We start from the raw sequence: 27,921 nt of genomic DNA on the forward strand, positions 1-27,921 counted from the left end.
AACTGGCACTGTATACCAGTAGTAAAAATTGTGGGTGCACGTAACCCCAATATATTCTTTGAATTCCCAGTCAGAAACTGGCACTATATGGCAGTAGCAAGAAATGAGGGTATTTATAACCCCAATATATTCTTTGAATTCCCAGTCAGACAATGGCACTGTATACCAGTAGTAAAAATTGTGGGTGCACGTAACCCCAATATATTCTTTGAATTCCCAGTCAGAAACTGGCACTATATGGCAGTAGCAAGAAATGAGGGTATTTATAACCCCAATATATTCTTTGAATTCCCAGTCAGAAACTGGCACTATATGGCAGTAGCAAGAAATGAGGGTATTTATAACCCCAATATATTCTTTGAATTCCCAGTCAGACAATGGCACTGTATACCAGTAGTAAAAATTGTGGGTGCACGTAACCCCAATATATTCTTTGAATTACCAGTCAGAAACTGGCACTATATGGCAGTAGCAAGAAATGAGGGTATTTGTAACCCCAATATATTCTTTGAATTCCCAGTCAGAAACTGGCACTGTATACCAGTAGTAAAAATTGTGGGTGCACGTAACCCCAATATATTCTTTGAATTACCAGTCAGAAACTGGCACTATATGGCAGTAGCAAAAATAGTGGGTGTATATAGCCCCAATTCTATTGCTAGGGGACTTGCAGGGTATTTCTGGGGTGAAGGTGGGGGGGCACACCGTTGGAACGGGTATCGGGGGTATATATCGGGTATACGGGAATACACTGACAGTGTATTCCATTCAGGATCCTGGGAAAGCTGGGTTGCGGCGATTGAGCCCGTCAGTGCCACGTTACACTGACAAGCTTCTCCCTGGAATTTAGCTCTTACAAGAGCTGTTGTGGTTGTCTTCTCCTTCCTATCCTAGCCTGTCCCTGCCTACCCAGAATCTAAGCCCTAGCTAGCTGGACGGAAACCTCCGTCCTCGGTGAATTGCAAGCTCAGAATGACGTGAACCTGGGCGGCGCTGTTCTTTTAAATTAGAGGTCACATGTTTTCGGCAGCCAATGGGTTTTGCCTACTTTTCTCAACGTCACCGGTGTCATAGTTCCTGTCCCACCTACCCTGCGCTGTTATTGGAGCAAAAAAGGCGCCAGGGAAGGTGGGAGGGGAATCGAGTAATGGCGCACTTTACCACGCGGTGTTCGATTCGAACATGCCGAACAGCCTAATATCCGATCGAACATGAGTTCGATAGAACACTGTTCGCTCATCTCTAATGCTTAGCACTTGTTGGCCCTTTTGCCTTCACTCTGTGGTCCAGCTCACCCCAAACCATCTCGATTGGGTTCAGGTCTGGTGACTGTGGAGGCCAGGTCATCTGGCATAGCACCCCATCACTCTACTTCTTGGTCAAATAGCCCTTACACAGCCTGGAGTTGTGTTTGGGGGTCACTGTCCTGTTGAAAAATAAATGATAGTCCAAGTAAACGCAAACCAAATGGAATAGCATACCGCTGCAAGATGCTGTGGTAGCCATGCTGGTTCAGTATGCCTTCAGTTTTGAATAAATCCCCAACAGTGTCACTAGAAAAGCACCATCACACCTCCTCCTCCATGCTTCACGGTGGGAACCAGGCATGTAGAGTCCATCCGTTCACCTTTTCTGTGTCGCACAAAGACACGGTGGTTGGAACTAAAGATCTCAAGTTTGGACTCATCAGACCAAAGCACACATTTCCACTGGTCTAATGTCCATTCCTTGTGTTCTTTAGCCCAAACAAGTCTCTTCTGCTTGTTACTTGTCCTTAGCAGTGGTTTTCTAGCAGCTATTTTACCATGAAGGCCGGCTGCTGCACAAAGTCTCCTCTTACCAGTTGTTGTAGAGATGTGTCTGCTGCTAGAACTCTGTGTGGCATTGACCTGGTCTCTAATCTGAGCTGCTGTTAACCTGTGATTTCTGAGGCTGGTGACTTTTTTTTTTCATTTCTTAAAGTAATGATGGCCACTCGTTTTTCTTTACTTAGCTACTTTTTTTTTTTTTGCCATAATACAAATTTTAACAGTCTATTCAGTAGGTCTATCGGCTCTGTATCCACCTGACTTCTGCACAACACAACTGATGGTCCCAACCCCATTTATAAGGCAAGAAATCCCACTTATTAAACCTGACAGGACACACCTGGGAAGTGAAAACCATTTCCAGTGACTACCTCTTGAAGCACATCAAGAGAATGCCAAGAGTGTGCAAAGCAGGAATCAAAGCAAAAGGTGGCTACTTTGAAGAACCTAGAATATAAGACAGATTTTCAGTTGTTTCACACTTTTTTATTTTTTATTTTGATGCCTTCAGTGTGAATCTACAATTTTCATAGTCATGAAAATACAGCAAACTCTTTGAATGAGAACGTGTGTCCAAACTTTTGGTCTGTACTGCAGGTCTCTACTATATTCTAGAATTTGTATATTTTAAAAGAAGGAATAAAACACTTAAGATAGCCTTCACAGTATCAGAACTATAAATATTTTATACCTTTTCAATAAAAACCCCTCATTGTTCTTTGAAAAATAGAAAAAGGAATTGGAATTCTTTTGATCAGTTTGAGTAAATGCTGTTTGTGCATAAATGTGTAGAAAAGTTGAAGTCATCATGGTGGTTTCCTGCCTTCTTATGTTATAGAGCTGAATGAAAGGGTATTGCGTAACTATAGAGGAGGAGATAGACCTAGGAAAAAATGAGAGACATGTATTATAGTCACTGTAGAAGCTGAAGATAATAGTCAAAGATGTTTCCCGTCTGTATCCAACTTAGATGATTGTTTCTTCAGCTTTAGTGATGTCTGAATGATGAGATAAAAGTGACTTTATGCCAACTAGTTCTGGTCACTTTTTCTAGTTTTCACAGGTGTATGGCGGTATATATCATCCTTTAGTGCAGTCATGGTTCTGCGGATGATCTGGTCTGTAGGTCTAATCCTGCTGGTTCAAAGCATAGGTGAGTCTGTCATCAATCTGTATTTAGACTGAACTATCTCTTTTATGACTGCTATTATCTAATATCTGACTACCTTTTATGTAATATACATAATATGTAATTTTTGTTCCTAAATCTTACCATGTTCTGCAGAAATGCCATTAACAGTGATTGTAGTTGTAGTGACCACACATTACACTTGCATCGCATAGAAAGATATGTCTGATTTGTTATAGGCGTAGCTGATACTTGTCCCATATTTATAGTATGTATGTGGTATATAAATGTACATTCTACATTCACTTTAATCTCTGTTTCTATAAGACTTCTCACCATTTGTCTCTCACTAACATTTTCCGTTATATTATTAGTGTACATTTGTGGTTCTTACCAGTGCTGAGGTTTGGTTATTGCTAAAGATTTAGGTTATAGTGGTCCCTGATCACTCTCACTGAATGTACAACCATGATAACATTTTTAATAGAATAAACCCTGGAATAAACCCACACTTTTTATAAATGTTGGAGTGCTGCCATTTTTTCCATTTCTTATATAAAGTTGAAGATTAGCCATCTTCTAGTTTGGCTTTGCACCCATTTTGTATGCTGTGCTGCCTCTGCATTTTTTTCTACTACTATTTTTAATAGACTAGTTATTTTATGCCATATGCCAATTATTTTATTCTATATGAAAAACAGTAGCATTAAAATTACTATAGATTATCTTACTTTCTTAGATACTGTATATAGATGTAATATAGCACAACTATTAATGTGCTCAGCTTTTCCCCATTGTTTTACATGGTTCAGTGAGTTATCTGATTCAAGGTGAAGACGGCTACATCATTATATGCATCTTCTCAGATTTCTCTTAGAATTCTAGATAAATCTGAATGTTTTATTATAAGAGCAAAATCTAATTAAACCCACAGTGTAGTACTGGATGAGCATAACATAAGTAAACCCGCAATGTTAACTGAAATTAAAAGGATCACATCATTTTATCTTAATGTCTTTGTATAAGAATTTGGACCCAGTTTACAATGAAGAACGACTTTACTTGCTAAGTGTTTCTTCCAGCTTTGGTTCTTTGCAGCCTTTCGTATATAGACATATTGTGGTTGATAGACGTGCTTCACTTTCAGTTTTGCGGCAGGTATTCACCTTATGAGTTTATAGTAAAGTGCAGGGCGCTCTTTGAAGTGTTAGACAATGATGTTACTAGCAGTTTTTTTCGATGGTGGGGTTTGGAAACTTTGAGGTCACCACTGCATTTGTTTTTCTAAGATTTTCTGAGAATTGGAATAAATTGGAGGACATTTGTCATAGTGGGCACTATCGATGAGATTTTTCATTGTTTCAGGACTTCTTCGGTTGTAGACATTGATTCTCACTTTTGCTTTTATGTTCTACCCTTTTGGACATGCATAGACACTGTTTTAGTGAAAACAGTTCTTTAAGGCAGGTTTCAGTTATAGTAACTATGTGACTATGCCCCTCCCTATTGTTCACAGTGAGATGACTATTTCAATGTCAACATATTTTTACCATTTTTTTTGTAGTACAGATAAGATTCATTGTCTATCACTGATGAACATAGCTAGCAATGAGCACAAAGAGATACATCCTGTTCTTATAGCAATGGGACTCCAATAGATCAGATGAAGGCCATATATAGGTGCAGCGGCTGTATGCTTACATGCTGCAGCTCAATACTGTTCCATAATATTTCCATAGCAGCCAACTACTGTATTCAGCGTCTCTTCTCTTAAGCCCCATACTGATAAATTGAGTGCCAGTATGCATGTGCGACCTGTCAATTTATTCATATGGGGCACACAGGACCCCCGTTCTGATGAACAATGCGTGTTCCAATGGGAAATCTAATGACTACTTATCCTGTGGACAGAGACTGACTTACCAGATTACCCACATAATTGGTCAGTAGACATCAGAAAATGAATAATCCCTTCAGTGTAATATATACGGATTGTAGCAAAAGATATAAAACAGAACAAACAATAAAATAAAAACAAAGTTTCCAGGATTTTAATCACAGTATGTGATGACTTATAAAAAGGTTTTCCATGACTTTTTTCTTAAAGGGATTCTATAATTAGAATTCCTTTTTGAACTAAGAACACATCAGAATAGCCTTAAGAAAGGCTATTCTTCTCTTACCTTTATTATTCTGATCCATGCCGCCGTTCCTGAGAAATTTCGTATTTCTTCCATATGTAAATGAGCTTTCAGAAAGCACAAGGGGGTGTCCCCTGCGCTCAAACAGCACAATGGGCGTCCCCTGTGCTGTCCGAAAACTCTATAGCAACGCCTCCATCTTCTTCTTCGCGTCATCGGCCACGTCTTCTTCTGAAAGAGCCAACTGCGCATGTCCGTCAGCCATTCTCCTGTGGTCAAATGGACACTAGAGTAAGAGGAAAATGGCCAACGGACATGCACAGTCAGCTCTTTTGGCTGAAGACTCTGCCAATGATGCGGCAAAGAGGAAGAAGAAGATGGAGGTGTCACTGGAGAGTTTTCGGACAGCACAGGGGACCCCCCTGCTTTTTGAGCAAAGGGGAATGACCCTGTGCTTTCTGAAGACTCTTTTACATAAGGAATAGAGATGAGCGAACAGTGTTCTATCGAACTCATGTTCGATCGGATATTAGGCTGTTCGGCATGTTCGAATCGAATCGAACACCGCGTGGTAAAGTGCGCCATTACTCGATTCCCCTCCCACCTTCCCTGGCGCCTTTTTTGCTCCAATAACAGCGCTGGGTAGGTGGGACAGGAACTACGACACCGGTGACGTTGAAAAAAGTAGGCAAAACCCATTGGCTGCCGAAAACATGTGACCTCTAATTTAAAAGAACAGCGACGCCCAGCTTCGCGTCATTCTGAGCTTGCAATTCACCGAGGACGGAGGTTTCCGTCCAGCTAGCTAGGGCTTAGATTCTGGGTAGGCAGGGACAGGCTAGGATAGGAAGGAGAAGACAACCAACAGCTCTTGTAAGAGCTAAATTCCAGGGAGAAGCTTGTCAGTGTAACGTGGCACTGACGGGCTCAATCGCCGCAACCCAGCTTTCCCAGGATCCTGAATGGAATACACTGTCAGTGTATTCCCGTATACCCGATATATACCCCGATACCCGTTCCAACGGTGTGCCCCCCCACCTTCACCCCAGAAATACCCTGCAAGTCCCCTAGCAATAGAATTGGGGCTATATACACCCACAATTTTTACTACTGGTATACAGTGCCATTGTCTGACTGGGAATTCAAAGAATATATTGGGAATACAAATACCCTCATTTCTTGCTACTGCCATATAGTGCCAGTTTCTGACTGGTAATTCAAAGAATATATTGGGGTTACGTGCACCCACAATTTTTACTACTGGTATACAGTGCCATTGTCTGACTGGGAATTCAAAGAATATATTGGGAATACAAATACCCTCATTTCTTGCTACTGCCATATAGTGCCAGTGTCTGACTGGGAATTCAAAGAATATATTGGGGTTACGTGCACCCACAATTTTTACTACTGGTATACAGTGCCATTGTCTGACTGGGAATTCAAAGAATATATTGGGGTTATAAATACCCTCATTTCTTGCTACTGCCATATAGTGCCAGTTTCTGACTGGGAATTCAAAGAATATATTGGGGTTACGTGCACCCACAATTTTTACTACTGGTATACAGTGCCATTGTCTGACTGGGAATTCAAAGAATATATTGGGGTTATAAATACCCTAATTTCTTGCTACTGCCATATAGTGCCAGTTTCTGACTGGTAATTCAAAGAATATATTGGGGTTACGTGCACCCACAATTTTTACTACTGGTATACAGTGCCATTGTCTGACTGGGAATTCAAAGAGTATATTGGGAATACAAATACCCTCATTTCTTGCTACTGCCATATAGTGCCAGTGTCTGACTGGGAATTCAAAGAATATATTGGGGTTACGTGCACCCACAATTTTTACTACTGGTATACAGTGCCATTGTCTGACTGGGAATTCAAAGAGTATATTGGGAATACAAATACCCTCATTTCTTGCTACTGCCATATAGTGCCAGTGTCTGACTGGGAATTCAAAGAATATATTGGGGTTACGTGCACCCACAATTTTTACTACTGGTATACAGTGCCATTGTCTGACTGGGAATTCAAAGAGTATATTGGGAATACAAATACCCTCATTTCTTGCTACTGCCATATAGTGCCAGTTTCTGACTGGGAATTCAAAGAATATATTGGGGTTACGTGCACCCACAATTTTTACTACTGGTATACAGTGCCAATTTCTAACTAGGAATTCAAAATGCGCAAGGCTCCCGGAAAGGGACGTGGACGAGGCCGTGGGCGAGGTCGGGGGAATGGTTCTGGGGAGCAAGGTAGCAGTGAAGCCACAGGGCGTCCCGTGCCTACTCCTGTGGGGCAGCAAGCATTGCGCCACTCCACAGTGCCAGGGTTGCTTGCCACATTAACTAAACTGCAGGGTACAAACCTTAGTAGGCCCGAGAACCAGGAACAGGTCTTGCAATGGCTGTCAGAGAACGCTTACAGCACATTGTCCAGCAGCCAGTCAGACTCTGCCTCCTCTCCTCCTATTACCCAACAGTCTTGTCTTCCTTCCTCCCAAAATTCCGAAGCTTTACAGAACAATAACCCAAACTGTCCCTGCTCCCCAGAGCTGTTCTCCGCTCCTTTCATTGTCCCTCAACCTGCCTCTCCACGTCACGATTCCACGAACCTAACAGAGGAGCATCTGTATCCAGATGCTCAAACACTAGAGTCTCCTCCATCTCCGTTCGATTTGGTGGTGGATGACCAGCAACCCACCCTCATCGACGATGATGTGACGCAGTTGCCGTCAGGGCATCCAGTTGACCGGCGCATTGTGCGGGAGGAGGAGATGAGACAGGAGTTGGAAGAGGAAGTGGTGGATGATGAGGACACTGACCCGACCTGGACAGGGGGGATGTCAAGCGGGGAAAGTAGTGTGGATGTTGAGGCAGGTGCAGCACCAAAAAGGGTAGCTAGAGGCAGAGGCAGAGGTCAGCAGCTTAGGCGAAGCCAGGCCACACCCGGAATCTCCCAAGATGTTCCAGTTCGTACCCAGCCCCGAAAAACTCCCACCTCGAGGGCACGTTTCTCGAAGGTGTGGAGTTTTTTCAAGGAATGCGCCGAGGACAGATATAGTGTTGTCTGCACAATTTGCCTCTCGAAATTGATTAGGGGCTCTGAGAAGAGCAACCTGTCCACCACTTCAATGCGCCGTCATTTGGAATCCAAGCACTGGAATCAGTGGCAGGCAGCAACGGCAGGACAAAGGCCGACTGCCGTTCACGCCACTGCCACTGCCTCTGCCTCTGCCTCTGCCACTGCCACTGCTGACTGTGCTGGCGATGCACTCCAGAGGACGAGCCAGGACACCACTTCATCTGCCTCCGCCACTTTGTTGACTTCTACCTCATCCTCCCCTGGTCCTGTCTTATCTCCTTCTCCTGCACCATCAAAGGCACCATCAGGCGTTTCTTTACAACAACCCACCATCTCTCAGACATTGGAGCGGCGGCAGAAATACACTGCTAACCACCCACACGCGCAAGCCTTGAACGCCAACATCGCTAAACTGCTGGCCCAGGAGATGTTGGCGTTCCGGCTTGTTGAAACTCCCGCCTTCCTGGACCTGATGGCAACTGCGGCACCTCGCTATGCCGTCCCTAGCCGTCACTACTTCTCCCGGTGTGCCGTCCCCGCCTTGCACCAGCACGTGTCACTCAACATCAGGCGGGCCCTTAGTTCCGCGCTTTGCACAAAGGTCCACTTGACCACCGACGCGTGGACAAGTGCATGCGGACAGGGACGCTACATTTCACTGACGGCACACTGGGTGAATGTAGTTGAGGCTGGGACTGCTTCCCAAACTGGCCCGGTGTACCTCGTCTCCCCGCCTAACATTCCTGGCAGGGACACGAGAAGAACACCCCCCTCCTCCTCCTCCTCCTCTACCGCCTCCTCCTCCGCCACCGCCTCCTCCTCCGCCACCGCCTCCTCCTCCGCTGTTAGATTGACCCCAGCTACGAGTTGGAAACGTTGCAGCACTGGCGTTGGTAGACGTCAGCAGGCTGTGCTGAAGCTGATCAGCTTGGGGGACAGACAGCACACTGCCTCCGAGGTGAGGGATGCCCTCCTCGATGAGACGGCAATATGGTTTGAGCCGCTGCACCTGGGCCCAGGCATGGTCGTTTGTGATAACGGCCGGAACCTGGTAGCAGCTCTGGAGCTTGCCGGACTCCAACATGTTCCATGCCTGGCCCACGTCTTCAACCTAGTGGTGCAACGTTTCCTAAAGAGCTACCCCAATGTTCCAGAGCTACTGGTGAAAGTGCGGCGCATGTGCGCCCACTTTCGCAAGTCGACAGTAGCCGCTGCTAGCTTAAAATCTCTCCAGCAACGCCTGCATGTGCCACAACACCGGCTTTTGTGCGACGTCCCCACACGCTGGAACTCAACGTTTCAGATGTTGAATAGAGTGGTTGAGCAGCAGAGACCTTTGATGGAATACCAGCTACAAAACCCTAGGGTGCCACAAAGTCAGCTGCCTCAGTTTCACATCCATGAGTGGCCATGGATGAGAGACCTTTGTGACATCCTACGGGTCTTTGAGGAGTCCACAAGGAGGGTGAGCTCTGAGGATGCGATGGTGAGCCTTACAATCCCGCTCTTGTGTGTTCTGAGAGAATCCCTGATTGACATCAGGGATAACTCAGATCACACAGAGGAGTTAGGGATAGCATCCGATCCGTCACAGCTGGAGAGTAGGTCCACACATCTGTCCGCTTCACTGCGTTTAATGGAGGAGGAGGAGGAGGAGGAGGAGGAAGAAGAGTTGTCCGATGATGTGATGGTGATACAGGAGGCTTCCGGGCAACTTCGAATCGTCCCATTGTTGCAGCGCGGATGGGTAGACATGGAGGATGAGGAGGAAATGGAGATTGAACTTTCCGGTGGGGCCAGAGGAGTCATGCCAACTAACACTGTGGCAGACATGGCTGAGTTCATGTTGGGGTGCTTTACAACCGACAAGCGTATTGTCAAAATCATGGAGGACAACCAGTACTGGATCTTTGCTATCCTTGACCCCCGGTATAAAAACAACATCTCGTCTTTTATTCCGGTAGAGGGGAGGGCCAATCGCATCAATGCTTGCCACAGGCAATTGGTGCAGAATATGATGGAGATGTTTCCAGCATGTGACGTTGGCGGCAGGGAGGGCAGTTCCTCCAGTAGGCAACCAAGTTCTCACCGGTCCACACAAACGAGGGGCACACTGTCTAAGGTCTGGGACACCTTGATGGCACCCCCTCGCCAAAGTGCCGCCACGGAGGGTCCTAGTGTCACCAGGCGTGAGAAGTATAGGCGCATGTTGCGGGAATACCTTTCCGACCACAGCCCTGTCCTCTCCGACCCCTCTGCGCCCTACACGTATTGGGTGTCGAAGTTGGACCTGTGGCTTGAACTTGCCCTATATGCCTTGGAGGTGCTGTCCTGTCCTGCCGCCAGCGTCCTATCTGAGAGGGTGTTCAGTGCAGCCGGTGGCATCATCACTGACAAGCGCACCCGTCTGTCAGCTGAGAGTGCCGACCGGCTCACTTTGATAAAAATGAACCACCACTGGGTAGAGCCGTCATTTTTGTGCCCACCTGTGTAAAGCACCCCAACATGAAACTCCATGTCTGTACTCAACCTCTCCAATTCCTCCGCATCCTCATACTCATCCACCATAAGCGTTGCACAATTCTGCTAATACTAGGCTCCCTCCACCCTGATTTCCCCCAACTCTGCTGGTTAGAGGCTCCCTCCACCATGAATTTGCCCAAACTGGGCTGTTTAGAGGCTCCCTCCACCATGAATTGGTCCAAACTGGGTTTTTTAGAGGCTCCCTCCACCATGAATTTGCCCAAACTGGGCTGTTTAGAGGCTCCCTCCACCATGAATTGGTCCAAACTGGGCTGGTTAGAGGCTCCCTCCACCATGAATTTCCCAAAACTTGGCTGTTTAGAGGCTCCCTCCACCATGAATTTGCCCAAACTGGGCTGTTTAGAGGCTCCCTCCACCATTAATTGGTCCAAACTGGGCTGGTTAGAGGCTCCCTCCACCATGAATTTGCCCAAACTGGGGTGGTTAGAGGCTCCCTCCACCATTAATTGGTCCAAACTGGGCTGGTTAGAGGCTCCCTCCACCATGAATTTCCCAAAACTTGGCTGTTTAGAGGCTCCCTCCACCATTAATTGGTCCAAACTGGGCTGGTTAGAGGCTCCCTCCACCATGAATTTGCCCAAACTGGGCTGTTTAGAGGCTCCCTCCACCATTAATTGGTCCAAACTGGGCTGGTTAGAGGCTCCCTCCACCATGAATTTGCCCAAACTGGGCTGTTTAGAGGCTCCCTCCACCATGAATTGGTCCAAACTGGGGTGGTTAGAGGCTCCCTCCACCATGAATTGGTCCAAACTGGGGTGGTTAGAGGCTCCCTCCACCATTAATTGGTCCAAACTGGGCTGGTTAGAGGCTCCCTCCACAATTAATTGGTCCAAACTGGGCTAATTAGAGGCTCCCTCCACCATGAATTGGTCCAAACTGGGTTTTTTAGAGGCTCCCTCCACCATTAATTGGTCCAAACTGGGCTGGTTAGAGGCTCCCTCCACAATTAATTGGTCCAAACTGGGCTAATTAGAGGCTCCCTCCACCATGAATTGGTCCAAACTGGGTTTTTTAGAGGCTCCCTCCACCATGAATTTGCCCAAACTGGGCTGTTTAGAGGCTCCCTCCACCATGAATTGGTCCAAACTGGGCTGGTTAGAGGCTCCCTCCACCATGAATTTCCCAAAACTTGGCTGTTTAGAGGCTCCCTCCACCATTAATTGGTCCAAACTGGGCTGGTTAGAGGCTCCCTCCACCATTAATTGGTCCAAACTGGGCTGGTTAGAGGCTCCCTCCACCATTAATTGGTCCAAACTGGGCTGGTTAGAGGCTCCCTCCACCATGAATTTCCCAAAACTTGGCTGTTTAGAGGCTCCCTCCACCATTAATTGGTCCAAACTGGGCTGGTTAGAGGCTCCCTCCACCATGAATTTGCCCAAACTGGGCTGTTTAGAGGCTCCCTCCACCATGAATTGGTCCAAACTGGGCTGGTTAGAGGCTCCCTCCACCATGAATTTCCCAAAACTTGGCTGTTTAGAGGCTCCCTCCACCATGAATTGGTCCAAACTGGGCTGGTTAGAGGCTCCCTCCACCATGAATTGGTCCAAACTGGGGTGGTTAGAGGCTCCCTCCACCATTAATTGGTCCAAACTGGGCTGGTTAGAGGCTCCCTCCACAATTAATTGGTCCAAACTGGGCTAATTAGAGGCTCCCTCCACCATGAATTGGTCCAAACTGGGTTTTTTAGAGGCTCCCTCCACCATGAATTTGCCCAAACTGGGCTGTTTAGAGGCTCCCTCCACCATGAATTGGTCCAAACTGGGCTGGTTAGAGGCTCCCTCCACCATGAATTTCCCAAAACTTGGCTGTTTAGAGGCTCCCTCCACCATTAATTGGTCCAAACTGGGCTGGTTAGAGGCTCCCTCCACCATTAATTGGTCCAAACTGGGCTGGTTAGAGGCTCCCTCCACCATTAATTGGTCCAAACTGGGCTGGTTAGAGGCTCCCTCCACCATTAATTGGTCCAAACTGGGCTGGTTAGAGGCTCCCTCCACCATTAATTGGTCCAAACTGGGCTGGTTAGAGGCTCCCTCCACCATGAATTTGCCCAAACTGGGCTGTTTAGAGGCTCCCTCCACCATGAATTGGTCCAAACTGGGCTGGTTAGAGGCTCCCTCCACCATGAATTTCCCAAAACTTGGCTGTTTAGAGGCTCCCTCCACCATTAATTGGTCCAAACTGGGCTGGTTAGAGGCTCCCTCCACCATGAATTGGTCCAAACTGGGGTTTTTAGAGGCTCCCTCCACCATGAATTGGTCCAAACTGGGGTTTTTAGAGTCTCCCTCCACCATGAATTGGTCCAAACTGGGGTTTTTAGAGTCTCCCTCCACCATGAATTGGTCCAAACTGGGGTTTTTAGAGGCTCCCTCCACCATGAATTTGCCCAAACTCTGCTGGTTAGAGGCTCAATCCACCCTGATTTTCAAAACAAATGTTGGTGCCAACCTCAACTTACTACAAGGGCCAAATTCACTGCTGGTGACAAGCTCTCCTCACTGCAAGTGCCAAATACACATGTTTCAAGGTGTTTTCCTACTGTCAGAGAGGTGGTATTGAGTGTGTAAAGTGTGTAGTTGTTAGGCTGTGATGTTGGGGTAATAGAGGGTCTTTGGTGTGTTAGATGCCCCCAGACATGCTTCCCCTGCTGTCCCAGTGTCATTCCAGAGGTGTTGGCATCATTTCCTGGGGTGTCATAGTGGACTTGGTGACCCTCCAGACACGGATTTGGGTTTCCCCCTTAACGAGTATCTGTTCCCCATAGACTATAATGGGGTTCGAAACCCGTTCGAACACACGAACATTGAGCGGCTGTTCGAATCGAATTTCGAACCTCGAACATTTTAGTGTTCGCTCATCTCTAATAAGGAAGAAGTACGAAATTTCTCAGGAATGGCAGAATAATAAAGGTAAGAGAAGAATAGCCTTTCTTAAGGCTATTCCGACATGTTCTTAGTTCTAAAAGGGATTCTAATGATAGAATCTCTTTAAACTATATCTAAAATAATTGACATAAAAAGTCCCACACCCATCCCTAAAGAGTCACTACCAGTCCAGTGACCCACCATTGATCTCTAATTTCAATTAATGAGAGGGACACCGCTATTTTGAATGTGGAAAGGTGTATTTAACTCTTTCTATTATGTAAAAAATTTATACTTTTTTACCATCTATTTTTTTTACCATCCATTTACCAAAAGCACTAAAAGACAAATGCTATTTCCAAGTATTCAAATCAAGATTTGGTATAAAAACTTGCTATGTCTCGTAGGCTGAGTTGAGACGAGGTATTTTGGTCTGGCATTTGAGGCGGAGCCCGCCTGATATACCGGACCAAAAAACCAGTACCATTGATTTCAATGGTAGCCGTTTTTTTGGTTAGGATTTTGAGGCGGATTCCATGTGGACTCAGGCCTAGGGTTACTGCAAATTGGAAATCTTTCCATCCATAATGGAAGACTAACCAACTGGATGAATAATATGCAGAAAATGCAAGATGATTTAGTAGTAAAGATATTATTTTAGACCGCTAGCTAAATATGTGTGTGTGTGTGTGTATATATATATATATATATATATATATATATATATATATATATATATATATATATATAAATTTTAAAAGTATACAATTTTTCAATATATTTCCTATATCAATTCCTCACAGTTGTCTAGACCTTCGCTGTAATCCATTGTTTACTTCCAGTGAATAAAAATCAGTCCATGGTCATGTGATGTACAAATAGTTGCACAAGCGCTTAGGGCTCGTTCACACATGGGCAAAAGGGCGGATTTTGACAGTGGCTTTTGCTTCAAAATCCGCCCCTTTACAATGGTGGTCTATAGAGATGAGCGAATACTGTTCGGATCAGCCAATCCGAACAGCACGCTCCCATAGAAATGAATGGAAGCACCTTCATTTCTATGGGAGCGTGCTGTGAGCGTGCTGTTCGGAATGGCTGTTCCGAACAGTGTTTGCTCATCTCTAGAGGTCTATGTAGACCGCTGGGCTTCTTTTTTCCGCTAGAGGTGGGCTGCTGGCGGAGAAAAGAAGCGACATGTCCTATCTTCAGGCGGAAACCGTGGCGCGCTGGGCCGCGGCTTCCGCCTAGCGGCAGCACCCTCCTATGTCGGCTCATTCATTTGAGCCGACATAGGAGGGGAAAACTATTAACACTTACTGAAATTTCCCCACTGTGGGACTATTAAAGGATTAAAGGGGTTCTATCATTGGCAAAAGTCATTTTTAACTAATCACATCCTTGCATAGCCTTTAGAAAGGCTATTCCACACCTACCTTTTGTATGTAAATCACCTCAGTAGTGTTTGAATAAGTCAGTTTTTATTCATATGCTAATTAGACTTCTTGATGCACAGGAAGTTGTCAGTCAGCTCTCCTCTCTATGCTGTGTGCTGTGTATGAGAGCAGGGAGGAGTCAGCAGCAGCCTGTGCTGTATACACAGAAGACAGTGCACGAAGAGACTTCCGGGGTGCACGGAAAAGCTAATTAGCATATGACTTATTCAAAATCTACTGAGGCATTTTACATAAAAAAAGGTAGGTGTGAAATAGCCTTTCTAAAGGCTATGCAAGGATGTGATTAGTTAAAAATTACTTTTTCCAATGATAGAGCCCCTTTAAAGGTTTTTTGAGACATTCTTACTATGAAGCATTTTTCCACTCCTGCCAAAACCTTTTGCACAGTACTGTATAATATAATTTTCTTTGTAGGGTGAAAGCTGTTATTAGTCTCTAAGCCCTGGGCATTGTGTTGACAAAGAGCAAGCTGCAGACAATAGACAATATTCTCTCCATAGTCTGTTCTCCATCCTTTATCATTATGTTTACAACAATCTCTATTCAGCAGCCACTTCCTTTACCTCAAGTCGACATTCTCCCTCCTCTTTCTGTACTTGTCTTTGGGCACACACCTCACCTTGTGGTTACCACAATTGCAGTGTTTCAGAACTCCCTCTTCTTATTGCCTACCTTGTGATATTATAGCATTAGGCGTGATTCCTTTTCTTCTTAAAACGCTAATTCCATAGTCTTTGGGGCATGTTTACACAGCGCAGTTTGGAGAGGAAATTGTAGTGGCTGTTCACCTCCAAATCCTCAGTGAAAACAGGCCTTGTTAAAGTTGTGGAAAAGCCAAAACCAGAGCCTTAGCTATCTGGCAAGGGTTTGCATATGTGATTAGCTTCATATACAATGGTGTGATCAAGCAGGAGGCCTCATGCTGCAGTTTCTTGCTGATTCAGCCACGTCAAGCTTAAACATGACCCTTCACCACCTGGGGCACATATGGTTTTATATACCTCTAGAAAGCCGACCGTACAATGAATTCAGCGCAATATCGGCTTTCATGTTCTGTTTCCCTGGTGAAGAGCTATTAGTGCCATTACCATAGCTCTTCACTGTCAGAAGGGCGTTTCATTCAGTAACGCCCATTCTCACAGCAGCATCTATTGCGCTGTACTGAGAGGGGGCATTCCTTACCACCCAGAAATGATGCTGAGCGATGAGGAATGCCCCCCCAGAACAGCACAATAGGGGGCCACACGGTGGCTCAGTGGTTAGTACTGCAGCCTTGCAGTGATGGAGTCCTGGGTTCAAATCCTGCCAAGGGCAAAAAACCATCTGCAAAGGAGTTTGTATGTTCTCCCCGTGTTGCGTGGATTTCCATCCCATACTCCAAAGACATACTGATAGGAAAAAATGTACATTGTGCATCGCACATGCGCAGTCGGCTCTGCCCGAAGCCCCAGAGTACTTTACCAAGACTAGCTAAAATTCTACTGTTATCTCACTATGAGAATATAGTAGCTAAAAATCAGATATAACAAAGTTTTAGATAGAATATTGTAAACTTGACAGAAAAACTATCTAAGACTGAGGTGTTCATAATAAAGTCACGTTGAGTGTGTCCTACACAATTTCAGGATGTCTAGTCAGTGTTGCTAGATTGAGACTGTGAAGGAACCTCCCAGAAATGTTCCCAGAAGTGTCCGCTGCTAATGTCCGTTCAAAATCTTGCGCGGACATTAGCAGTGGACACTAGCTGTGTCTGTGACATTTTGCATAGATTTAAATGGACATCAGGTGCATTCTTTTACAGTCTGTGCCTGTCAACTGTCCATTCCCAAAGATGTCCGAATTTTCAAGCGGACAGTAAAAACCTACATGTATTAACAAGGGAATAACAGCATCCAGTTGTCAACTATACAACACAGAGGGAATTTATTTAGACAGGTTTTTTCTACACCAGACTTAGTCAATTCTTCCACTGGAATAAGATTTGGCTGAATTAAGAGGCTGCAGTCGCTTAAAAATTCGGGCACATATTGGGAGGTCCCTTGTGCCAGAAATGAAGATGCTGATCTAAATTTCAGGTATAACTTATGGCAGTTTAGAGTAAATTTGTCAGTCCGAGCAGGGGTGAACCTGCCCCTTTCGCCGCCCGAGGCGAACTACAGAAAGCTGCCCCCTCCCCGGGAGGAGGGGGCGGAGCAGAGCGCGAAGGGGGTGGGGTGAAGCAAAGGGGTGGGGCTTAGCAGCGTTCGCAGGAAGGGAGAGGACCTGCTCTCTGCCTGAGCGTGAGGGGAGGCTGCTGGAGCAGCGCTGCTTCAGCGGCCTCCCCAATCCACCGCTCCGTGCTAAGCCAGTCCAGGACAGCTTGTCCTGGACTGGCTTAGGTAATCAAAAATGCCGCCCTCCCTGGGGCCCTGACATAGCGCTGCCTGAAGCGGTCGCTTCAGGTCGCCTCATGGGAGGTGTGGCGCTGAGTCCGAGGCACCTTACCCCAGGCAGGCCCTGATTCCTGCCGGCTCTTTACCCTTTTCTTAAAAGTGATGAGCCAGTCGGAGAATGGATAAAGTGGCACATTTTATGATGCAGAATGGGCGCATTTATGATAGAAAACTTTAGTATTTAGTTTTGGGCCACTCAGTCGGTCAGTCTTGGCAACTCAGTATAGGAAATTACAAATTGACAGGCCTACTAGATATTGGCACAGTGTTGGTTTGATCTCATGTCTGGGCTAAGAGTAGATGAGTATTACATTATTTGCTTTTGCTTCCCAGGGCTTTTCGCAGAAGGAGAAAATGGTAGCAGATATGTCGACAAATCATGCTATCCCCTGGAGAAGCTGGGATCACCATGTGAAAGATATCTGACTTCTGGTAAGCTTTTTGTGTGTCTGATGACGTTCTTTAGATGATATGATTACAAGACTGTGGAAGAGCTAGTTAAAGAGAGGTTGGATTTTGATTGTAATTTGTTGATCAATAGACTGAAAAAGCAGCAAAGGCAAGGTGCAAGGACAATGTATAATTATGGCATTGGTGGAAATATGCTCACCTTTTTGGGTTGTATGTGACAAAATAAACTAATTCCATGTGTATCAAAATTATCTCAGGGGTGAATGTCTGCAGGATTTAGGAAATAACAACTGATGTATGGAAAAGCAGTGGGGATGAGACTCAACCCATGATAGAGGTCCAGAAAAGTAGATACCATGTTGTGTATGGAAAAGTAATTTTTTATTCTGCAAATCTAAATGCTTATAACATGTTTCAAGGAGAGAGCCACTTCTTCGCTTGTAGACTGGTGTCTCTCTTATCTCATAAGGTATATACCTTGAAATGCCATATAAACCTTGAGAATAATCTCTGTATTTACTTTCTTAGACCTCCATCCTAGATTGTATCTGAGTTTATATTTATGCCATTTATGTTCTACGTCTTAATGGGGTTGTCCTTTCACAAGGTAAGATAGGTTATTCCTATCATTAGAATCCCTTTTTGCAGAACTACCACTTTGGAATAGCCTTAAGAAAGGCTATTCTTCCCCTACCTTTAGAATTCTTCTCCGCGCCATCGTTCCAGTGATATTCACGGTTTCCCCATATGCAAATGAGTCTCCAGATAGCACAGGGGGTGGCCCCCCTGTGGTCAAACAGCAGAAATCTGGTATGAGTTATAACTGACAGTTATACCAGTTCCTGGCTGGTGTAAATATTAATACTGGGGAACATTATTATTAAGAGCCTTTGGCTTTTTAATAATTCAGATGCATCTTAGGATAGCAGTTTTTAAGGATTACAGGACGTCAGTCTTGATAGATTATAATGTACTGATATGTAGAGAGATATCTTGACGCACCACTACATTATCCATAAATTGAAAAATATTTTTGAAGTTTTGGTCAGAGAAGTTATCCCTGTACCTAACTATCATAGACAACGTCCTGAGTTCGAAGCTGGGTAAGATCTGAAGAAAATTCAATCAGAATAGATTTTTATAATAGGGTCCCACTGCAACCTCCTCAAGTCAGTACCTATATCTTGGACCCTCTCTCCATGAAAGTCTGGCTGTTACTCGTGATCATTACAAGTTTACATTACATTACAAATAATGTCATTAATTTGCAAAGATATTTAAGGGGTTTTCCAGGATAACTAGAAATCCCTACACTAGTCTAAACACCTTCCCCCTTCTACTTTCTAAATACCATAATTTATCAAAATGTGGATAGTTACCCATAACCCCATGGACGTTTTCTGATTATTTGGTGATGATCCGTTTCCTCGTATCCGAAAGCGAATCATCACTACTACTCCCCCCCCATCCACCCCATTATACTTACCATCCAGGCTTCTTCTGGTGAGACTGCATCTCCCTCTAGAATAAGCGTGGAAGGTAAGTATATGGCATGGGGGTTGGGCTGAGTAGGTAGAGATGGGTGGGATAGCTAGAGAGACAGGGAGGGGTGTACGGGAGAGGGGAGAGAAGAAGGAAGAGAGGAGTAAGATGAGGGGGTAAGTGCGGAAGTTACATAGCAGAAAGTTGATACAAGTAAACAAAAGCAGGAGCTCCCAGAGACACCCAGAAATCACCCACAACATGCTAAAAGGTATATGGCCGCATTTATCAACTCAATAGTAGCACTAACAGACTTTTTTTTTTTTAATAAAAAACAAAACAAAACATTTTTTTTTGCCCGGAAAACCACTTTAACGTTTTATGTAAACAGAGGTACAAGGTGAATATGCCCTTTAAAATATTTCACATCAAGATCTATAACTCATACATGACAGTATAATTTTATTATTGATAGGCAGTGTGAGAAAGGAAATGAACTGAGGTTTGGTGGCTATAATGCAAGCCTTCATAACTATAGTACCTGCTTGTGAACAATGTTCTGGGTGTAACCACGGGTAAGCAACTTCCATCATACTAAATAGGACTAATACATTTTCTGTCAGAGTGCCAGATGTTAATATACAGTATGTGTATATATATATCTCAATCACCTGTGTTGATATGTATATATCCATCAATCATTTTAAGAGGCCAGTTGAGCATACCAATCCTATGGTCCAGTTGGATGACAACAATTTTGGTTACTGCTAAAATGAACCCTATGACATGACAAAAGGTCGTACAGAATTCACATTGTAGGGAACATTATTCTAAGCACCATTGTGTTAGATTATCCAATAGTTGGACCATTTCCTTGAAAAACAGTTTTTAGATATATGCAAAATAGGCAGAAGTGCAGTGTGTGTGTGTGTGTGTGTAGGGGGGGGGGGGACAGAGCCTCTGTAATTTGTTTGAAAATCTAGGCTTTGGCAGACTCCAATGCACTTGAGATTTTTCATGGAAATGGTGCTTCTATTGGGTCATCTAAAAAAGTGTTATGGTGCCCAGTATAATGCCTACAATGCACTGTGGCTGGTTCGATATTGAGTTTCCTGGTGACAGACTCCTTTTAAAACATTACTGTTAGCAGGATAGGAATGAAGACACATGTGCATAATAGAAGGGTATCAACTACTTAGGAACACTCTCTATGAGACAGAACAGAGGTCTCCTTATAATCATCAGCTCTCGCTTTGGTGGACTTGAGCTCCCAGTGTGTATTGGATCCAGTTACACCCAGGCAGACTGGTAGTGCAGGGTGTTCAGTAGGAAAACCACCAGACTTTCTTTAAACCAAAACTTTACTTTTCTTGATAACAGTAGACATGATATGTAAGGAGTCCATATAGGTTTAACACCCATGAGCTGGAGAGCATCAATCCTGTTCTCACAGGGGAGAATTCCGGCCATGTTCATGGATAAGGCCTTCTACCCCTTGTGATGTGGTGGCTGCTTTCTGGGGTGAACCCATCCATTTGCTGGAACCTAGTAAGTGGATGGGTTCACCACGTCAACTGTCCCAAGACCATTCTTATACAATGCACCCTTTGCCCCAGCATAACCCCAAAATGTCATGCTGCTGTTAGCCTGTAATCATACCAAAGGCAATGCTCAGCAACTCCTCCCATGGTATAACACCTAGTTACAAATAACATTCAGCCTGTACACATAGCACCTGCAAAGAACACACAATAACATACACTTTGTATCACAAATGGTTAGATGGCACATTCAGAAAGAAGATATAATCTAATCAAGACCACTTCTCCGATTATGCTAACCCTTCTTGGATAGTGACCCTGCATATGACCACTTATGGTATAAATATATATACTGTGTGTGTGTGTATATATATATATATATATCTGTGTGTGTGTAAAGAGCTTTCACCTTTGCAGAACCTCTGCAGAATCATATGCCAAAACATTATCTTATCACCTTATTTATGTGGTTTTGTTTACTGCACACGACTTCCTGTGTTAAAATCGAGCTGATGTTGTTACTAGAGATGAGCGAACACTAAAATGTTCGAGGTTCGAAATTCGATTCGAACAGCCGCTCAATGTTCGTGTGTTCGAACGGGTTTCGAACCCCATTATAGTCTATGGGGAACAGATACTCGTTAAGGGGGAAACCCAAATCCGTGTCTGGAGGGTCACCAAGTCCACTATGACACCCCAGGAAATGATGCCAACACCTCTGGAATGACACTGGGACAGCAGGGGAAGCATGTCTGGGGGCATCTAACACACCAAAGACCCTCTATTACCCCAACATCACAGCCTAACAACTACACACTTTACACACTCAATACCACCTCTCTGACAGTAGGAAAACACCTTGAAACATGTGTATTTGGCACTTGCAGTGAGGAGAGCTTGTCACCAGCAGTGAATTTGGCCCTTGTAGTAAGTTGAGGTTGGCACCAACATTTGTTTTGAAAATCAGGGTGGATTGAGCCTCTAACCAGCAGAGTTTGGGCAAATTCATGGTGGAGGGAGCCTCTAAAAACCCCAGTTTGGACCAATTCATGGTGGAGGGAGACTCTAAAAACCCCAGTTTGGACCAATTCATGGTGGAGGGAGACTCTAAAAACCCCAGTTTGGACCAATTCATGGTGGAGGGAGCCTCTAAAAACCCCAGTTTGGACCAATTCATGGTGGAGGGAGCCTCTAACCAGCCCAGTTTGGACCAATTAATGGTGGAGGGAGCCTCTAAACAGCCAAGTTTTGGGAAATTCATGGTGGAGGGAGCCTCTAACCAGCCCAGTTTGGACCAATTCATGGTGGAGGGAGCCTCTAAACAGCCCAGTTTGGGCAAATTCATGGTGGAGGGAGCCTCTAACCAGCCCAGTTTGGACCAATTAATGGTGGAGGGAGCCTCTAACCAGCCCAGTTTGGACCAATTAATGGTGGAGGGAGCCTCTAACCAGCCCAGTTTGGACCAATTAATGGTGGAGGGAGCCTCTAACCAGCCCAGTTTGGACCAATTAATGGTGGAGGGAGCCTCTAACCAGCCCAGTTTGGACCAATTAATGGTGGAGGGAGCCTCTAAACAGCCAAGTTTTGGGAAATTCATGGTGGAGGGAGCCTCTAACCAGCCCAGTTTGGACCAATTCATGGTGGAGGGAGCCTCTAAACAGCCCAGTTTGGGCAAATTCATGGTGGAGGGAGCCTCTAAAAAACCCAGTTTGGACCAATTCATGGTGGAGGGAGCCTCTAATTAGCCCAGTTTGGACCAATTAATTGTGGAGGGAGCCTCTAACCAGCCCAGTTTGGACCAATTAATGGTGGAGGGAGCCTCTAACCACCCCAGTTTGGACCAATTCATGGTGGAGGGAGCCTCTAACCAGCCCAGTTTGGACCAATTCATGGTGGAGGGAGCCTCTAAACAGCCAAGTTTTGGGAAATTCATGGTGGAGGGAGCCTCTAACCAGCCCAGTTTGGACCAATTCATGGTGGAGGGAGCCTCTAAACAGCCCAGTTTGGGCAAATTCATGGTGGAGGGAGCCTCTAACCAGCCCAGTTTGGACCAATTAATGGTGGAGGGAGCCTCTAAACAGCCAAGTTTTGGGAAATTCATGGTGGAGGGAGCCTCTAACCAGCCCAGTTTGGACCAATTAATGGTGGAGGGAGCCTCTAACCAGCCCAGTTTGGACCAATTAATGGTGGAGGGAGCCTCTAACCAGCCCAGTTTGGACCAATTAATGGTGGAGGGAGCCTCTAAACAGCCAAGTTTTGGGAAATTCATGGTGGAGGGAGCCTCTAACCAGCCCAGTTTGGACCAATTCATGGTGGAGGGAGCCTCTAAACAGCCCAGTTTGGGCAAATTCATGGTGGAGGGAGCCTCTAAAAAACCCAGTTTGGACCAATTCATGGTGGAGGGAGCCTCTAATTAGCCCAGTTTGGACCAATTAATTGTGGAGGGAGCCTCTAACCAGCCCAGTTTGGACCAATTAATGGTGGAGGGAGCCTCTAAAAAACCCAGTTTGGACCAATTCATGGTGGAGGGAGCCTCTAATTAGCCCAGTTTGGACCAATTAATTGTGGAGGGAGCCTCTAACCAGCCCAGTTTGGACCAATTAATGGTGGAGGGAGCCTCTAACCACCCCAGTTTGGACCAATTCATGGTGGAGGGAGCCTCTAACCACCCCAGTTTGGACCAATTCATGGTGGAGGGAGCCTCTAAACAGCCCAGTTTGGGCAAATTCATGGTGGAGGGAGCCTCTAACCAGCCCAGTTTGGACCAATTAATGGTGGAGGGAGCCTCTAAACAGCCCAGTTTGGGCAAATTCATGGTGGAGGGAGCCTCTAACCAGCCCAGTTTGGACCAATTAATGGTGGAGGGAGCCTCTAAACAGCCAAGTTTTGGGAAATTCATGGTGGAGGGAGCCTCTAACCAGCCCAGTTTGGACCAATTAATGGTGGAGGGAGCCTCTAACCACCCCAGTTTGGGCAAATTCATGGTGGAGGGAGCCTCTAACCAGCCCAGTTTGGACCAATTAATGGTGGAGGGAGCCTCTAAACAGCCCAGTTTGGGCAAATTCATGGTGGAGGGAGCCTCTAAACAGCCAAGTTTTGGGAAATTCATGGTGGAGGGAGCCTCTAACCAGCCCAGTTTGGACCAATTCATGGTGGAGGGAGCCTCTAAACAGCCCAGTTTGGGCAAATTCATGGTGGAGGGAGCCTCTAAAAAACCCAGTTTGGACCAATTCATGGTGGAGGGAGCCTCTAAACAGCCCAGTTTGGGCAAATTCATGGTGGAGGGAGCCTCTAACCAGCAGAGTTGGGGGAAATCAGGGTGGAGGGAGCCTAGTATTAGCAGAATTGTGCAACGCTTATGGTGGATGAGTATGAGGATGCGGAGGAATTGGAGAGGTTGAGTACAGACATGGAGTTTCATGTTGGGGTGCTTTACACAGGTGGGCACAAAAATGACGGCTCTACCCAGTGGTGGTTCATTTTTATCAAAGTGAGCCGGTCGGCACTCTCAGCTGACAGACGGGTGCGCTTGTCAGTGATGATGCCACCGGCTGCACTGAACACCCTCTCAGATAGGACGCTGGCGGCAGGACAGGACAGCACCTCCAAGGCATATAGGGCAAGTTCAAGCCACAGGTCCAACTTCGACACCCAATACGTGTAGGGCGCAGAGGGGTCGGAGAGGACAGGGCTGTGGTCGGAAAGGTATTCCCGCAACATGCGCCTATACTTCTCACGCCTGGTGACACTAGGACCCTCCGTGGCGGCACTTTGGCGAGGGGGTGCCATCAAGGTGTCCCAGACCTTAGACAGTGTGCCCCTCGTTTGTGTGGACCGGTGAGAACTTGGTTGCCTACTGGAGGAACTGCCCTCCCTGCCGCCAACGTCACATGCTGGAAACATCTCCATCATATTCTGCACCAATTGCCTGTGGCAAGCATTGATGCGATTGGCCCTCCCCTCTACCGGAATAAAAGACGAGATGTTGTTTTTATACCGGGGGTCAAGGATAGCAAAGATCCAGTACTGGTTGTCCTCCATGATTTTGACAATACGCTTGTCGGTTGTAAAGCACCCCAACATGAACTCAGCCATGTCTGCCACAGTGTTAGTTGGCATGACTCCTCTGGCCCCACCGGAAAGTTCAATCTCCATTTCCTCCTCATCCTCCATGTCTACCCATCCGCGCTGCAACAATGGGACGATTCGAAGTTGCCCGGAAGCCTCCTGTATCACCATCACATCATCGGACAACTCTTCTTCCTCCTCCTCCTCCTCCTCCTCCTCCTCCATTAAACGCAGTGAAGCGGACAGATGTGTGGACCTACTCTCCAGCTGTGACGGATCGGATGCTATCCCTAACTCCTCTGTGTGATCTGAGTTATCCCTGATGTCAATCAGGGATTCTCTCAGAACACACAAGAGCGGGATTGTAAGGCTCACCATCGCATCCTCAGAGCTCACCCTCCTTGTGGACTCCTCAAAGACCCGTAGGATGTCACAAAGGTCTCTCATCCATGGCCACTCATGGATGTGAAACTGAGGCAGCTGACTTTGTGGCACCCTAGGGTTTTGTAGCTGGTATTCCATCAAAGGTCTCTGCTGCTCAACCACTCTATTCAACATCTGAAACGTTGAGTTCCAGCGTGTGGGGACGTCGCACAAAAGCCGGTGTTGTGGCACATGCAGGCGTTGCTGGAGAGATTTTAAGCTAGCAGCGGCTACTGTCGACTTGCGAAAGTGGGCGCACATGCGCCGCACTTTCACCAGTAGCTCTGGAACATTGGGGTAGCTCTTTAGGAAACGTTGCACCACTAGGTTGAAGACGTGGGCCAGGCATGGAACATGTTGGAGTCCGGCAAGCTCCAGAGCTGCTACCAGGTTCCGGCCGTTATCACAAACGACCATGCCTGGGCCCAGGTGCAGCGGCTCAAACCATATTGCCGTCTCATCGAGGAGGGCATCCCTCACCTCGGAGGCAGTGTGCTGTCTGTCCCCCAAGCTGATCAGCTTCAGCACAGCCTGCTGACGTCTACCAACGCCAGTGCTGCAACGTTTCCAACTCGTAGCTGGGGTCAATCTAACAGCGGAGGAGGAGGCGGTGGCGGAGGAGGAGGCGGTGGCGGAGGAGGAGGCGGTAGAGGAGGAGGAGGAGGAGGGGGGTGTTCTTCTCGTGTCCCTGCCAGGAATGTTAGGCGGGGAGACGAGGTACACCGGGCCAGTTTGGGAAGCAGTCCCAGCCTCAACTACATTCACCCAGTGTGCCGTCAGTGAAATGTAGCGTCCCTGTCCGCATGCACTTGTCCACGCGTCGGTGGTCAAGTGGACCTTTGTGCAAAGCGCGGAACTAAGGGCCCGCCTGATGTTGAGTGACACGTGCTGGTGCAAGGCGGGGACGGCACACCGGGAGAAGTAGTGACGGCTAGGGACGGCATAGCGAGGTGCCGCAGTTGCCATCAGGTCCAGGAAGGCGGGAGTTTCAACAAGCCGGAACGCCAACATCTCCTGGGCCAGCAGTTTAGCGATGTTGGCGTTCAAGGCTTGCGCGTGTGGGTGGTTAGCAGTGTATTTCTGCCGCCGCTCCAATGTCTGAGAGATGGTGGGTTGTTGTAAAGAAACGCCTGATGGTGCCTTTGATGGTGCAGGAGAAGGAGATAAGACAGGACCAGGGGAGGATGAGGTAGAAGTCAACAAAGTGGCGGAGGCAGATGAAGTGGTGTCCTGGCTCGTCCTCTGGAGTGCATCGCCAGCACAGTCAGCAGTGGCAGTGGCAGAGGCAGAGGCAGTGGCAGTGGCGTGAACGGCAGTCGGCCTTTGTCCTGCCGTTGCTGCCTGCCACTGATTCCAGTGCTTGGATTCCAAATGACGGCGCATTGAAGTGGTGGACAGGTTGCTCTTCTCAGAGCCCCTAATCAATTTCGAGAGGCAAATTGTGCAGACAACACTATATCTGTCCTCGGCGCATTCCTTGAAAAAACTCCACACCTTCGAGAAACGTGCCCTCGAGGTGGGAGTTTTTCGGGGCTGGGTACGAACTGGAACATCTTGGGAGATTCCGGGTGTGGCCTGGCTTCGCCTAAGCTGCTGACCTCTGCCTCTGCCTCTAGCTACCCTTTTTGGTGCTGCACCTGCCTCAACATCCACACTACTTTCCCCGCTTGACATCCCCCCTGTCCAGGTCGGGTCAGTGTCCTCATCATCCACCACTTCCTCTTCCAACTCCTGTCTCATCTCCTCCTCCCGCACAATGCGCCGGTCAACTGGATGCCCTGACGGCAACTGCGTCACATCATCGTCGATGAGGGTGGGTTGCTGGTCATCCACCACCAAATCGAACGGAGATGGAGGAGACTCTAGTGTTTGAGCATCTGGATACAGATGCTCCTCTGTTAGGTTCGTGGAATCGTGACGTGGAGAGGCAGGTTGAGGGACAATGAAAGGAGCGGAGAACAGCTCTGGGGAGCAGGGACAGTTTGGGTTATTGTTCTGTAAAGCTTCGGAATTTTGGGAGGAAGGAAGACAAGACTGTTGGGTAATAGGAGGAGAGGAGGCAGAGTCTGACTGGCTGCTGGACAATGTGCTGTAAGCGTTCTCTGACAGCCATTGCAAGACCTGTTCCTGGTTCTCGGGCCTACTAAGGTTTGTACCCTGCAGTTTAGTTAATGTGGCAAGCAACCCTGGCACTGTGGAGTGGCGCAATGCTTGCTGCCCCACAGGAGTAGGCACGGGACGCCCTGTGGCTTCACTGCTACCTTGCTCCCCAGAACCATTCCCCCGACCTCGCCCACGGCCTCGTCCACGTCCCTTTCCGGGAGCCTTGCGCATTTTGAATTCCTAGTTAGAAATTGGCACTGTATACCAGTAGTAAAAATTGTGGGTGCACGTAACCCCAATATATTCTTTGAATTCCCAGTCAGACACTGGCACTATATGGCAGTAGCAAGAAATGAGGGTATTTGTATTCCCAATATACTCTTTGAATTCCCAGTCAGACAATGGCACTGTATACCAGTAGTAAA

The 27,921-nt window shown here is 46.6% G+C and overlaps 1 protein-coding gene across 1 annotated transcript in view; it reads left to right on the forward strand.

The window, feature by feature from the left end:
- Window positions 1-2,906: 2,906 nt before the first annotated feature.
- Window positions 2,907-27,921, forward strand: part of CD28 (CD28 molecule) — a 34,247-nt gene continuing 9,232 nt past the window's right edge. The window contains 2 exon segments of the mRNA XM_075284803.1: window positions 2,907-2,961; window positions 17,802-17,900. Coding sequence (XP_075140904.1) covers window positions 2,907-2,961; window positions 17,802-17,900 — 154 coding nt within the window.

The sequence above is a fragment of the Leptodactylus fuscus genome, chromosome 8 (assembly GCF_031893055.1).
Source record: "Leptodactylus fuscus isolate aLepFus1 chromosome 8, aLepFus1.hap2, whole genome shotgun sequence".
Classification (NCBI taxonomy): domain Eukaryota; kingdom Metazoa; phylum Chordata; class Amphibia; order Anura; family Leptodactylidae; genus Leptodactylus; species Leptodactylus fuscus.